Here is a 14,823-nt window from a genome sequence, read left to right on the forward strand (position 1 = left end):
TGCAAAGAGGGTGTATCGACTCTAGACCCCAGATTTGGAGATGGGAAATCTGTAGTATATTAATGTGATCAATGCGTCATTGCATAATACAGTCAGCCTCTGATCTTCACTCTAAAAGGCATTAATGGCTGTAAGGGTGGGTCACTCAGTTTTGGCTGTACATGAAAATGCATTACTAGACTAAATTGAGCATGATTTTGGCACAGATGGGTTTTTTTTTTCCCTGGTTCAACCAGGTCACACGGGAGCTTCAATACCCCCTATTCTGCTTCAAAAAGAGTGATCTGTTTCTTCCGACTTTGTGCATTGTGTAGGTTGTCCGCCCAGTCTTTAAAGAGCTGATCTGAGAAAGGAAACTGCCTGCATGCAACATACATACCCACCACTTGCTGATCAGCAATACTATGGTGCTGAACATTTCCCCCTCGCCAGCAGTGTGACGAGCTAGAACAGCCAAAGCAGAGCGCATTAGCGTGTGTGTGTGTGTGTGTCTGTGTGTGTGTTTGTGTGTGTGTGTGTGTGTGTGTGTGGAGAGAGAGAGACAGAGAGGGAGACGGAGAGAGAGGCAGAAAGCACCTTTTAGCCATATGTGGCCTGTCAGCGTCCTGTGGTCTGTGCACTCAGCTTGACTGGGACAAGGAAAGGGGTGCTCTCAAACCTCATAGGCCCCGTGGGGCTGGGCGCATCGCAAGGATGGCCAGATAAAATGAGGAACGGGAAAGAGAGGAGGAGATTGGAGAGCAGAGGAGAGGAGAGAGGGCGTGCCAGCTGTAATGGGCTCGGCTCATGACTGTGACGGCCAGAGACTGATTTAGTGCGATGGTCCTCTCCCTCTGTTTTCCTCTTTATTGATTCCCCTGACATGCACTCTCATAATAGTGCAGAGCAGACAGAAAAAGAGGAGCTGGCTGGCTAACTAAAGGAGAGACATTGTGTAGTGATAGCCCAAGTTACATCCTCATTAATGCCGTTCAGGATCAGTGCCAACACCTAAGTCGCTCTGTCGGGTTGGTAGTCTGTTTGCTCAAGGTGAATGTTTTTGTCAACATCGGAACGATGGTCGAACTCACCCTGCTCGTCCTTCTTGTGGACAAAAGACGAAAGCCAAAGCAATTGGTGTATGATTTAATGAATGCTAAGTCATACAATAAAACAAAAGTTAGCTCTGTCATCTCTGTCCCAGTTCTTATTTAGGTGGACCTTCACGAGAAGTTTTTTTTCCCACATTATATCACCTCACCTTCCCACATGGATGCTATGTCTAAACATACACACGGTTTCACCCCTGTCTCTTTTTCTGTTCTCACCCCTGAATTGTAGCGAAAACAGCATCAATAATTAATGATCCAATTAATAGTTTACACTGGTTTTTATTGAGTTGTCAAAGTGATGGAGAGCCTGCTGGTGTGAACTCCACCGTTGCCTGCGTTCTGCCTTTGTCCTGAATCAGCACTTTGTTGGGCCTCGGAGCCAGGGCGAAACGGCAGGGGCCGCGTGCAGACTGCTGATGCTCACAATTTATGGCTGTGATGAGTTTCCTTGCTCCCTGAAAAACTACACAGCTCCTCATTGGGGGATTGGGGCCCATTTGTGGCGTGCATGACACTCAGAGATCCGGAGGAAACGGAGAGGGAGCTGTTGTTCCAGCCTGGCATCCGTCCCAATTCATATAGACAGAGAACAAAGGGATGGGCCAAGGGACAGGGGTTGTGCCGTCAGGTTGGGTGAAGAGAGTATGGAGAGAGGTGGTGGTGGTGGACGAAGGAATTGTGAGAGGAACAATTTAAATGAGCTCTCGGGTGTCTGCCATTACAAAACAAAAGAAAGAGTAAGAGAGAGAAAGCAGAGAGACGTTTACCATACACTGCCTCAGCATTTTATTTTCTTCCTCTTCCTGATTACTAAGGCAAGCCTAAAGCTGTTTCGACTATCGTGGTCACATGAGGCAAGTGACTTGTTAAAAGGAACGGGTCTACCAGGCCGAGCTGCACGCTGGTGTCTGCAGCCGACAGAATACCAGCTGGGAGGCAAATAGGGTAATGACTGTTGTCAGCTGTTAGTTACAGAGGGCAATGGAGGGCAAAGCCAGTCTGGGGACATCCATAATGCTTTATCACGGCGCATATTTGTATACAGTAAATGATTTTAGCACTCCCTTAGATGGATGGACGGATGAATTACGATAGTAGATAGCTAGGAAGGAGAAAAGGGTGTTTTCGCAAAGTTGGAGACTGACCTTGGAACTTCGAATATAACTAAGAGCAGTTAAGCGAAGGGAACAGCTCAGTCTGGAGTTTGTGGAGATTGATATCCAAAATTGTATGCAAAACACGAGTCAAATTTCAGATCACATGTAAAAATTTGTGCAAAATGGAGACTTAAAAAGACATTGCAGTCCCCCCCCCCCCGCAGATGTCACTTCCCCCTTTTGCCACTCTTACATGTTTGCTCCTGTGAAGATGCTATACACTGCATTCTTCTTTCATAAAGCATCTTTATTTCTCCTGTATTGAAAACCTCTCCCTCCTTGTCTTTATTACTCCCCCCCCCCCACACACACACTTCCCTCTAACAGCATTATGTTCTCTAGTTTTTCATCAGAGTTCCCCTGTTTAGCCAGGATTGAATCCTCAACCAGGATGAATGCTGGAAGGAGACCTGCCCTGCATGGATCCATTAGGTTTTACAGCTCTTTGCAGGGGTAGTGAAGTGTGGGAAATGGGAAGCCAGAGGGTTGCATAAACAAAAGGTTTTCAGATGACCTAACCTGCGCCAGCAGCTATAAGGATCAGTACCGCTACATATAGCCATACGCACGCACACTTATATACAAATAGTTTTATCTTCGAGGGAGAAAAAGATCAATGTCTGCTGAATGGCCCATCATTAGCAAATAGGATTTCTTTATTGTTTAAATGGCCACACCATGTGCTTTATTGATATATGCTTTTAAGAAAGAGAATCTCATGATTATTTGTTTGTTTGGTTTTTTTCCTCCCTTTTTCTCCCCAATTGTATCCGGCCAATTACCCCACTCTTCCGAGCCATCCCGGTCACTGCCCCACCCCCTCTGCCAATCCGAGGAGGGCTGCAGACTACCACATGCTTCCTCCGATACATGTGGCGTCACCCCCCCGAACAGTCACCCGACCGACCAGAGGATGTGCTAGTGCAGCGACCTGGATACATACCCACATCCGGCTTCCCACCTGCAGACACGGCCAATTGTGTCTGTAGGGGCACCCGACCAAGCCAGGGCGAACATTGGGATTTGAACTGGCGATCTCCGTGTTGGTAGGCAACAGACTAGACTGCTACGCTACTCGGACACCCAGTGATTATCTATTTTAACTGACTTAATTAGTGAATTGTGAAATTCATGGCCGGTTTAAGTGAATAGCATTTATACGTCCCATTGTCTCCATAGCATAGTTAAGAGCAGAACCAAGCTGCGTGTACAGTGATCTCTGCACAAGCAAGGCCCTCCAGTTAGAGAGCACTGTCTCTTTTTTCTTTTCTTTTTTTTTGGAGCTTTTTCCCCTCTTTTTCCTCTCAATTGACCTTTCGCAAAGTACCGCCCCAGAACGGTGCTTGTCCAATCCTACCTTAGCAACGGTCCGTCGAGCTTTCAAACACACAACAAAATGCTGAAACGGTGTGCCTATGGAATCTGCAAATCGGATACTAGATATCTGAAAAGTTTGGAGGGGGTGTAATTTTCTTTCCCTTCCCGAAACCCAGAATGCAAGAAGCGCAATGTCGGCAATAGATTTCGCAGTATAGCAGACCCCATGGCCAGCTTAATCCATCCAAAATCAACAAAAATACCTGTCTGCTCCAAGCTAAGCTTGCTACTAGCTATTATTGATAGCTGATACAGCTAACGTATTATTACTGTTACTTTTCCCCACACAATGCGCTGATTTCTTCCTTCATTTTTTGGTGTTTTCCGGCTACTTCCTGGATAGTTCTGAAATGCTTGACGGGCAGTAACTAAGGGGGGCGGGACTTTGCGAAAGCTCAATTGTACTTGGCCAATTATCCTATTTTCCAAGCCTTCCCAGTTGTTCCTCCACCCCTTCTGCCGATCCGGATAGGGCTGCAGACTACCACATGCCTTCTCTGATACATGTGGATTCGCCAGCCGCTTCTTTTCACCTGACAGTGGGGAGTTTCACCAGGGGGACGTAGTGCGTGGGAGGATCACGCTATTCCCCCCAGTTGACCAGAGGAAGCACTAGTGCAGCAACCAGGACACATACCCACATCTGGCTTCCCAGAGCGGTCTCTCCACAAACTTCAACAAATGCTGTAGCATTAGCTATTTCTCTCTCTCCTCAGACCACGCAGGCCTTCTCCTCTCTACCCCTACACCCATCTCCACCGGGAATTCCCGCCCTACCTTCATATTCAATAATTTTCACTCCTTTTAATTAGCTTTGGTTTTTTAAGCCTCTTAATCAAATTGGTAGTGCTCTCCATCTCTCCGTTCACCCACATGGGAAAACAGGATAAATCCTGTAAAAGGGATGACAAAGTTAATTTTGACGTTGCAGACATTTTTTTTTCCCCTACCAGCTCAGATACTGAGAATGTTGATATTTGTCTCGTAAGAATTGGTTTTAACCTCTGATTCCTGTTTCTGACGGTTCAGTCTTGTATTCACTGTGAGATGGAAGAGATTTCTCCACTCAAGAGGCCTTGCTTCCTCCATATAGCTTTAACAACACTCGTGTGTGTGTGTGTGTGTGTGTGTGTGTGTGTGTGTGTGTGTGTGTGTGTGTGTGTGTGTGTGTGTGTGTGTGTGTGTGTGTGCGTGCACGCTCAAAATCACGCACAACTGAACTCTCGTGCAGAAAAACACTTGCTTCTCGCCCACTCCTTGGGCATAAAAAACCGAATGTCCAAATTCTCTCAGATGTAATTCCATTACACTCATTTGCCCAGCCTGTACATTTCTCCAGGCTGTGTGTCCACCGATGCTCGTACAGAAGTTGCAATCAGGACCCCATCTCAAAAAGCTCTCCCCTGTGCACTTTAGATTGAGGTCAGTTAAGACTGCTGTGGCACTGCAATTTTAGGCCTCAGTTAAACATATTAGAGATCTACCCTGCTTCCTCCTCCCACAGATCCAGCCTGGATTAGATAGCAGGATGCTAACTTCATTTGGACAAAGACAAGTTGCTTTTCTACTGATTTGAAGTTATGGCCCCAGCGAGCAGCTTTTCAACTTGCTCTCTGGGAAAAACAAAACCACAAAAAAAGCTGGGCAAAGTGAATAATACATTAACTGTGAGCTGTGGTTCTTAGACAGATAACTCTCCTTTTTTTGGTGCTTTCGTGGCAGGTTTTTGTGTGACAGGTTTGAAGCAGCCGAAAGGACAGAGTTGTATTCACTGGCACATGACAACACACAGGGAGTGTGGACATGAATTATGAATGAAAGCGGAAAAGCGGTTACCTGAGAAAACTAAGAGGTTATGCAGGGGAGGCTAGTTTTCCTGCAGTACTGAACTGGTTTTAAGGTCCTGATGTGGTTGTTGAATGCTTTATGAATCTCTGTATGTTTCTTTTTCTTCACAGGAGTTTACAGTTTTATACTCCATAATGGTGCAGTGTGTGCAGTATGTGTGAGTTGATGTGCACAAATGAGTCGATGTACGTATTGCTGTTTGTGTGCGTTTTACATGTTTGTCTGGGGACGATGTCACTTTTGTCCCTAAGTCGTGGCTCTGTGGCGTCCTCACTGGTCCCTCTTGCTGTCCTCTTTTGTGAATATGTGTGGTACCCTGCCCCCCTCCCCTCCCCTCCCCAACCCCTCAACACACACAGGAGATTTGGATGGCCATTGGTGGGACCATGCGTCTTGGCATAGCAGCGAGGCCTCCTCGATGTCTTTGGTGAGACATGCGGAGCCCATGACCACCCTTCACCCTACCACCCCAAACAAGTCCCGCCTACTTACTATCCTATTCTCCCACCCCGCCCCCCCTCCCGCCCCCGAGTCTTTTGTCATTTCACGTTTCCTTTGTTTTTATTTACACCTTTTTTGCATGTGTTTTTTCTGTGTTTTTTTGTTTTGTTTTGTTTTTTGTTTTCTTTGTTTTATCCCGCACCTGTAGGGGACAGTCAAAGGGGAAAAAGACAAACTATTGAGCGGGCATTTATGTCCGAGCCGACATGCGCCTTATCTGAGAGGCAAAAGAAAATGGTGCGCTTTGGGGGACACTCATTCGAAGAGGACTTGGCGTGGTGCGAGCCGCAGGTTAAAGACTCGGGCGTTGATACGTGCAGTAGCACGACCCTAAACGAGGAGCATAGCCATAGTGAGAAGGTACTGAGACAAACCTAGCCTGCATTTGTTTTGTTTTTTTATTTTTATGATTATTTATGAATTACCCATCCAGTCTTTGTTTGCTGTCACTTATTGTAAATAGGGGAGATGTTTGGTTTTTCTTGGGGATTTTATTTAAAGTTTGAAGTTGATTCTTTTTTTTTAACCCCCTTGCGGTTGTGTTACTTTGATTTTTATTACTTTTGGCCCACCTTGCTCGGTGTTGCCGAAAAATAAAGTATTTTCGAGGGTATCCTCTTGCTTGCTATTTGCTGTATTTGCTTCCCCCGGACAGAAATTACACATCACATCAGTATTTTCTCAAGACGAGCATTGAAACACACCCCCTAGTATGTTTGCCATGGCACACGGGAATGTGGGTCTCGTAGTTGCATGCTAGTTCTCCTGCGTACTGTGTTCTTGCTCTGCAGCAGCCATGTTTAGTAGGTGAGGAACACCTTCACACAGGCCTGTCCCTCCCACTCCGCTGCCCCGCCCCCACACCACTCACTCCAGACAGACCCCCACCCCCCTCCCATCCAAACTCTTCACTCACTTCAACACCAAAAATACCACATTTAGCACAATTTATACAATACAAAAGAATAAAATATTATCCCCAAGGACAATTGGATTTGTTTGGCACAGAGAAGTTTGTTTTTCTTTTTTCCCTTTCACTGCCGTATGCGTAGTTTCGTCCTGATGATGTCTCATGGCTTGACGTTAGCGCTCTCTTTTCACTCTTTTCTGCTCGTGGTCTATCTCATTTGTTGTTGTATTACAGAATACCCACACCCTTCCTTTTTTTTTTTGGCTCTTCTGCTCCCTCCTCACCCTACGCCACCCCACCCCCCTCACCCCACCGCTCCGCTGGAGAGTGGTTGTATGCTTGTGTGCAGTGGCGTGTTGGAGCGAGGCATGCTCCGGGGAGGAGCGCTGGGGCTGCCTGCTTTTTACTCTGCATGGGGTTCTGCATGGAAACCACTCACGCCCTCACATCAGCACGTTCACACAAGCTCGGGAATCTGAGACACCATAGCGCTTAATGATCACGGCAGCTTTTTCCTGAGCTGCCCTGACGAATGGTTATTTCTGTCAGCGATTATGTTGATGGCTGGGCGATATGGCTACAAAAAAAAAAATCATGCCTCTATATTTTCAAAACTTTTGCGATGTACGATATATATGTATCTTGATTTTTGTGCGTTCTCTCTGAAATGGCTTAATGGAGTGATTTTTTTCTATGCAGTAAGAGGAATAATGCCATCAAAGTTGGACGTATGCTTATTGTTGTAATGTATTCTGGCTAAATTGTGTAAAAAATGCCAACAAACAAAAATACAAATACATTTTCATCAGTTTCTCTGACTTTAGTGTACATTTTTGGGAAAACTTCCTGAGCAAAGAAATTTTGATTCATTAAATTATATCCAGGGTTGGAGCATCTGGGTGGAGTGGCAGTCTATTCCATTGCCTACCATCATGGGGATCATTGGTTCAAATCCCCGTGTTACCTCCCGCTTGGTCGGGCGTCCCTACAGACACAATTGGCCGTGTCTGCAGGTGGGAAGCCGGATGTGGTTGTGTGTCCTGGTCGCTGCACTAGCGCCTCTTTTGGTCGGTCGAGGCGCCTGTTCAGGGCGGAGGGGGAACTGGGGGGAATAGTGTTATCCTCCCATACACTATGTCCCCCCTGGTGAAACTCATCACTGTCAGGTGAAAAGAAGCGGCTGGCGACTCCACATGTATCGGAGGAGGTATGTGGTAGTCTGCAGCCCTCCCCGGATCTGCAGAGGATGTGGAGCAGCAACCGGGATGGCTCGGAAGGGTGGGGTAATTCGCCAAGTACAATTGGGGAGAAAAAGAGGAGGAAATAAAAAATTAATTAATTAAAAAATAATAATAATATCCAGGGTCAATGGACTTCAAGGGAGAATCACGATTTTCAACATTATCTCTATATATACTATATGTATATATATACTATATTTGTAGTAGGGATAATGCTCCATGAGCAACCACAATACTAAACCATCTTCTATATATTTTTGAAACGCCACTGAATTTTGTGTCGACCAGTGTTTTCAATGGTGGAAAATCTGTGAATGTGAAAACTGACTTCCTGGTTTGTGGATAGGCTGCATTGCGTTGTCATTCGCATTTTCTTATTTGAATAACACTAGTGTTGCTATTCATTTCTCGTACAAAACAGCTTATTGGAAAACCTTCTACTAGGCTAATGAGACGGAGGTCTGGCCAAGCGAGATTAGCACGCTACCAACGTATTCATATTTGTTAGACAAGGAAGAGTCAGGGGACTACTGCAACTAGCCCGGTCTTTAGAAAATAGGCCGTATGAAAGGCGCATTAAGATCACCGCAATATTTACAATATCGCCTGCTTTAATATCTCCAACAAAATCATCTTGAATATGTTTTAAATGTGCAATATATCGCCCAGCCCTAATTATGGTGCATTCATTCCAAGCAAAAGCCAAATTCAGTCAGTTGAAAATAAAATCACAAAGCTCCCTGAATGATGCAAAAGTCGAGATGATTCAACAGTTTGTGTGAGCTGCTTTCTTCCAAGTGAATTGCCCCCCCACCACCACCACACACACTCTCTCTCTCTCTCTCTCTCTCTCTCTCTCTCTCTCTCTCTCTCTCTCTCTCTCTCTCTCTCTCTCTCTCTCTCTCTCTCTCTCTCTCTCTCTCTCTCTCTCTCTCTCTCACTGTATGCAGTCATCTCTTTTGGTCTTAAGTGATAAATCTCAAGTGGATGAGTTGTAAAACAGAAGGTGTGTTGTTGCTCTGACCTTGTAGCACCCCGTGACATGGCAGCCATCCAAAGATGGGGATCGCCTAATAGGGCGCATTTTGCTCAACAAGCGCATGAAAGATGGAAGTGTGCCCCGAGACTCAGGAGCTCTACTTGGACTGAAGGTGAGCTCAGGATGATTTTTTTTTCTGCAGGGATTTGTTTGTCTGCTTGTTGATTTGTCTGTGTGTCTGTTTGTCTTTGTGTGTTCATCTGTGTTTTTGTTTATGTGATCCTCTGCATACACAGACTTGCATGCCTGTACTCTCAAGTGAGTTTGAGAGGCTGCTATTGTGTACAGGCAACCATCTGCAAACACAATTGTGTAAGGTTTCAGCAAAATACAATCATTTAAAACACTACATATTATTATTTAGTCCCTTCTGGTTTGCTAATTCAGTTTATTTGCCTTCCCAGCTTCAAATCATTGATTGCATCATTGTGTTAATTAGAACTAATATTAATTAGGGACTTTTTTAGTCAGATTAATATTAATGAGCAGTGTACACAAGTTTGCCTTGTGAGTTTTCATACACATTCCTATTGAGTTATTTTAATGATCTGTGTTTAATATCTTAGCAGGCACACTGCAAAAATCACACCAGGGCCTGTAAGTGATGCCTCTTAAAAAGATATGACTTCCAAGATTTGATTTCTAATCTCATTTGAGAGATGAGAATGCATAAAATGTGTATAAAATGTACCCTGGTAGCCTGGTATGTCATTGTAGTATGTTGCCCTAGTTAACCTCACCTACTTAGTTGCTCCATAACTGGACTGTGCCCTTTATACATCATCTCTGCATAAATACATTGCTCTTTCTGATGCTTTGACACTTTCACAGCCTCCTTCTATAGGTCTCATTCTCCCTCTACATACAGTATGGGAAGGTAGTGATCTAAAAAGTTTTTTTTTTTCAAGGACTGATGACCGTTTATCCCTATGGTAAGAATATGAGGGGGCTTCAAATGTAAATATGCTCTTGGTTCCTCCTGCTTGCACTGATACTCTAGCGTGAACAACCCACACGGTGCAGAACCGAGAAGAACCTGAAGAAGGGGTGAGAGGAGAGTGGGAGGGGGAGTATCAGGAGAAAGAAAAGAAAGTGGCAAGATGGGGAAAAATCATTACTGATTGAATAAGCTTCCTGAAATGGCATGTTTGTGCCTGCTTGATGCCTCTGTGTGTTTCTGTCTGCTCAGCAGCAGCCAACCAACTTAACAATCCAGCCAGTCGGTCCATCAGTCAGGCTGCCAGCTGTCCAGATACCGTCCATCTCTCTCTCTCTCTCTCTCTCTCTCTCTCTCTCTCTCTCTCTCTCTCTCTCTCTCTCTCTCTCTCTCTCTTTCTCTCTCTCACCCATTTTTCCCTCTCTGACTTCCCTTGCTGGGTCCTGCCCATTACATAAAGCCATTTCATTTCAGCAGACTTCCCTAAGCTCCTTTGTATGTTGGCATTCAGCTGCCATTAAAAGGGATTTTTATTTTGTGTGATGCCCATGCAGGCTGAGTTGTGCAGACCAGAGCGCTTCAGTTTTACAGTACACCTCTTGCCCATGGGCTTGAACTGTTACAGCGCCACACAGAAAAATACCAGAGTAGCCCCCCAGGGGGGGAGAAAAGGATGGGCTAGGCCCAGGACATTGTTCTGAAGAGATTTACTTTTTCCATTGACCCTTACCATCGATGCTTTCTGTTTAGGAAGTGTGCCTTGAAGGCAAAAGTAGAAATCATGACGTCAACAGTATGCTATCAAAAAAAAGCAAATGCAAAAGCAAAACACTCCTGTAAGGTGCAACATGTGTCCTATGTCCTTGTTGTAGAAAATAATGGTTTCATTGATGAGAGGAGTTAATGTGATTACATTTAAATAAGTGTGTAGCTTGAGACAGCCCACGTCTGAGTATACTGAAGGCTGACATTTGAGATACGCTTACATTCACCTCCCATCTTCCACAGGTGGTAGGTGGCAAGATGACAGATTCTGGTAGACTTTGTGCTTTCATCACCAAAGTGAGGAAAGGAAGTCTAGCAGACACTGTCGGGCACCTCAGACCAGGTAAAAATGCCAAACCTCTCTTTACATTAATTAATTAATCCCACTCTTTTGTTGGTACACTCTATGAGTACAACCAAATTTATGGTATTTTTTATTGTTGTGTTGCTGTTAAGCCCACTGAGGCAAATTTGTAATTTGTGATATTGGGCTATACGAATAAAATTGATTTGATTTGATTTTGATTCCAATTGCTACAATAATTTTACTGTCTATTTTGAACCTAAGCTAAAGTGGCTTAAAACATTACATGCAACATATCTCTTTGTTTTTTGTTTTTTTTGCAGGTGATCAGGTGCTAGAGTGGAATGGAAGAATTTTACAAGGAGCCACATTTAAAGAAGTTTACAATATCATTCTTGAATCCAAGCCTGAGCCCCAGGTGGAGCTTGTGGTTTCGCGGCCAATAGGGTGAGACTTCAATATATTGCACCGTATTCATGCCATACTCTGCAAGACGGCAGCGGTGCTCCATTATTCCTCGTGTACAATAAACCTAAAGCTTTGCACAGCCCAAATCTCAGCTAGGTATAACAGAGCTGTAGTCCCCCCCCCCCCTTTTCTCCCAAAAGTACTTGGCCAATTATCCTACTCCTTCGAGCTGTGCCGGTCGCTGCTCCACCCCCTCTGCTGATTCGGGGAGGGCTGCAGACTACCACATGCCTCCTCTGATATATGTGGAGTTGCCAGCCGCTTCTTTTCACCTGACAGTGAGGAGTTTCACCAGAGGGACATAGCGTGTGGGAGGATCACGCTATCCCCCCAGACCCCCCCCCCCCTGAACAGGCACCCTGACTAACCAGAGGAGGCGCTAGTGCAGCGACCAGGATACACACCCACATCTAGCTTCCCACCTGCAGACATGGCCAATTTGTCTGTGAATGTTCTCATTCATCCAGGTCATGGTTATCCAAAGGAGTTGAATCAGGACTTGATTCAACTCCTTTGGATAAACATGGCCAATTGTGTCTGTACGGACGCCCAACCAAGCCGGAGGTAACACAGGGATCTGAACCGGCAATCCCCGTGTTGGCAGGCAATGGAATAGACCGCTATTCTACCCGGACACCCCCACAGAGCTTTAGTTATGTAGTTCAGAGCAGGGTGGTTCTAGGTTGCTGGACTACAATGTTGAGCCTTCTTGAAATGTTTAGAGTCTAGCTCAATAAAACACCATGAGGGAAGGTGGCCACTTGTTAAATGCAATGACATGCCTGCATTCAAGTTAAACCTTCCAATAGCTGGTTTAGCTAGTTAAGTAAATGATGCTGTGAGATGAGCCTTACAGCGTAGTCTGATGTCCTGTATCAGAACAACTGACAGGTTAGTCTATCAGGTCAGGAGATTTTTGCACCATATCCTGCGTATTGGTAAATCATCTAGTGCTATCGAACTCTGTTTATCGGAGAGACTTGAAGTGTTTAACCCGAGAAACAGCACGGCATGTGTTCACACTGAAATGTGCTTTGCAATAGAGGCAACTTTGTTTTATTTAAAAACCGCCCCTCCCTCCGCCATTCCCCAAATTCAGGCTCTGTCAGTCGGGGCTACTTATACCGCCGAGCAATGCAGCATGGCAAAATGACTGTTTTGTTGCTCACACTTTCTCTCCTCTGCAAACAGCTGTATGCCAATTGTTTTTGAAAGCAGAAATAGCAAGGGGAAAATGGCAACGCCTTTTACTTTGTTAATTCCCCCAAATTTGACCTGTTTTGTACTGCTGAGTGAGCTGCTGGGTGAATGAAGACTAATGTGGTGCTTAGGGTCATTAAAGCACAGTGCATTCAGCATTAGCTCAAATTGATCCCCCTATACCTTCCCTTTCCTCCTCCCCGCATCTCTCTCTTTCTCTCACTGTCCCCCCCCCCCCCCTTTGCAGAGATATTCCAAGGATACCCGACAGCACACATGCACAACTGGAATCAAGTGAGTCTGTTCATCCCTTTCTTCTCCTCCCCACGCTACAACCGTAGCTCATTAGCCTGTTTTATCCAATTAGTCAACCCAGAAACGTCAAACTAGAGAAACGTCCGAGATGGTCGAATATTTCACTTTGCCTCTCTGTATTTCTTTTTTCTCTCCACCTCTCATTCTCGCTCTTTTCTATCTGTGTGCATACTTGTTCTCTTTATTTCCCTCTCTTTCTTCTCTCTTTCTTTCCTGCTTCTGCTCCTTATGTTTCCTTTGTTCTCCCCAAACCCACTCACACTAACAGTACAGACTGAAGTCTTGCAGACCTCCCTCTCTGACAGAAATGTGAATGTTTCTTCTTCGTGTTAGGTTCAAGTTCTTTTGAGTCTCAGAAGATGGATCGGCCATCCATTTCCGTCACCTCCCCCATGAGTCCCAGTATGCTGAGGGACGCCCCCCAGTACCTGTCAGGACAGCTCTCAGTAAGTTACCTGAATGAGGCAGTGAGGATGGGGTACTGTGCAAATGTGAGATTCTGTAGACGGTTTATTTGTAGATGGCGAAATTACTACATGTTTGGTTACTGGTCTTAAATGTGTATTCAATATGCAGAGAGAAGCATTACCTCTAAAATCCTTGCACAAGGTGTTGTTGCTCTCACCCGGCCTGTTCGCTTGGCCCATTACCAACCCACCACAGTATTGTAGATCAGGTTACTCTGAGTTGTGCATTATCTTGTGTAAAATACACTCCAGGGGTAAGTGAGTGGAGAGCTGCATCAAAACAAGAGATAAATCAACTCTCACAGTCTAAGACTCAACAGGGAATTGCATTTGATACTATTTACTAAGTCAAAGACATCTTTCACCCCAACACAATAAGATACTTAATAAGATGTTAAGACGCTATTAAACATGCATCAAGACATACTTAAAGAAGGCGAGGAGAAGCAAACTGCTGTTTTAGCATTTGCTGTAATACAAATATCACCAATCTATAGTCCCTACTCTCTGAGATTAAACAGCAAATACAGTATTGTTCTTAAAATTGGTATTGCTGCTATAAAGCTGCACTGGTGGTAATTGTTGCGAAACAAAAAGCAATTGGAGGGCAAGGTGGCTTTTGATGATTGTGGGAGATCCTGAGGTGGCACGGTGGTGCAGTGGCTAGCGTGGTTACCTCACAGCAAGAAGGTCCTATGTTCGAGCCCCAGGGTTGTCCAACCTTGGGGGTCATCCCGGGTCGTCCTCTGTGTGGAGTTTGCATGTTCTCCCTGTGTCTGCGTGGGTTTCCTCCGGGTGCTCCGGTTTCCTCCCACAGTCCAAAGACATGTAGGTCAGGTGAATCGGCCTTACTAAATTGTCCCTTGGTGTGAATGTGTCGGCCCTGTGATGGACTGGTGGCCTGTCCAGGGTGTCTCCCCACCTGCCACCCAATGACTGCTGGAATAGGCTCCAGCATCCCCGCAACCCTGATAAGGATAAGCGGCTTGGATAATCGATGGATGGATGGATGGATGGATGGATGGATGGATGGATGGATGGATGGATGGATGGATGGATGGATGGATGGGAGATCCTGATCGAATTTGGTGAAAATCTCTTGTAGTGGAATATCCTGCAGAGCTGCAGGGCTTGGATCAGCATGGTTCAGGTCAGGCCTAAAACAGAGAAGCCCTCACTACCAGCTCATACCTAACTACAGCC

General features: G+C 45.3%; 1 protein-coding gene across 2 annotated transcripts in view; it reads left to right on the forward strand.

Moving 5' to 3' along the window:
• The window catches only part of rims2a (regulating synaptic membrane exocytosis 2a), a 224,806-nt gene that overhangs the window by 121,549 nt on the left and 88,434 nt on the right, over positions 1-14,823 (forward strand). For both annotated transcript variants that reach the window (XM_056286260.1, XM_056286261.1), the window contains exons 8-13: positions 6,123-6,334; positions 9,157-9,276; positions 11,110-11,209; positions 11,494-11,617; positions 13,086-13,132; positions 13,487-13,599. In XM_056286260.1, the coding sequence (XP_056142235.1) occupies positions 6,123-6,334; positions 9,157-9,276; positions 11,110-11,209; positions 11,494-11,617; positions 13,086-13,132; positions 13,487-13,599 (716 nt within the window). The remainder of the gene's footprint in view (positions 1-6,122; positions 6,335-9,156; positions 9,277-11,109; positions 11,210-11,493; positions 11,618-13,085; positions 13,133-13,486; positions 13,600-14,823) is intronic.

Source organism: Lampris incognitus, chromosome 9, assembly GCF_029633865.1.
Source record: "Lampris incognitus isolate fLamInc1 chromosome 9, fLamInc1.hap2, whole genome shotgun sequence".
NCBI classification, from domain to species: domain Eukaryota; kingdom Metazoa; phylum Chordata; class Actinopteri; order Lampriformes; family Lampridae; genus Lampris; species Lampris incognitus.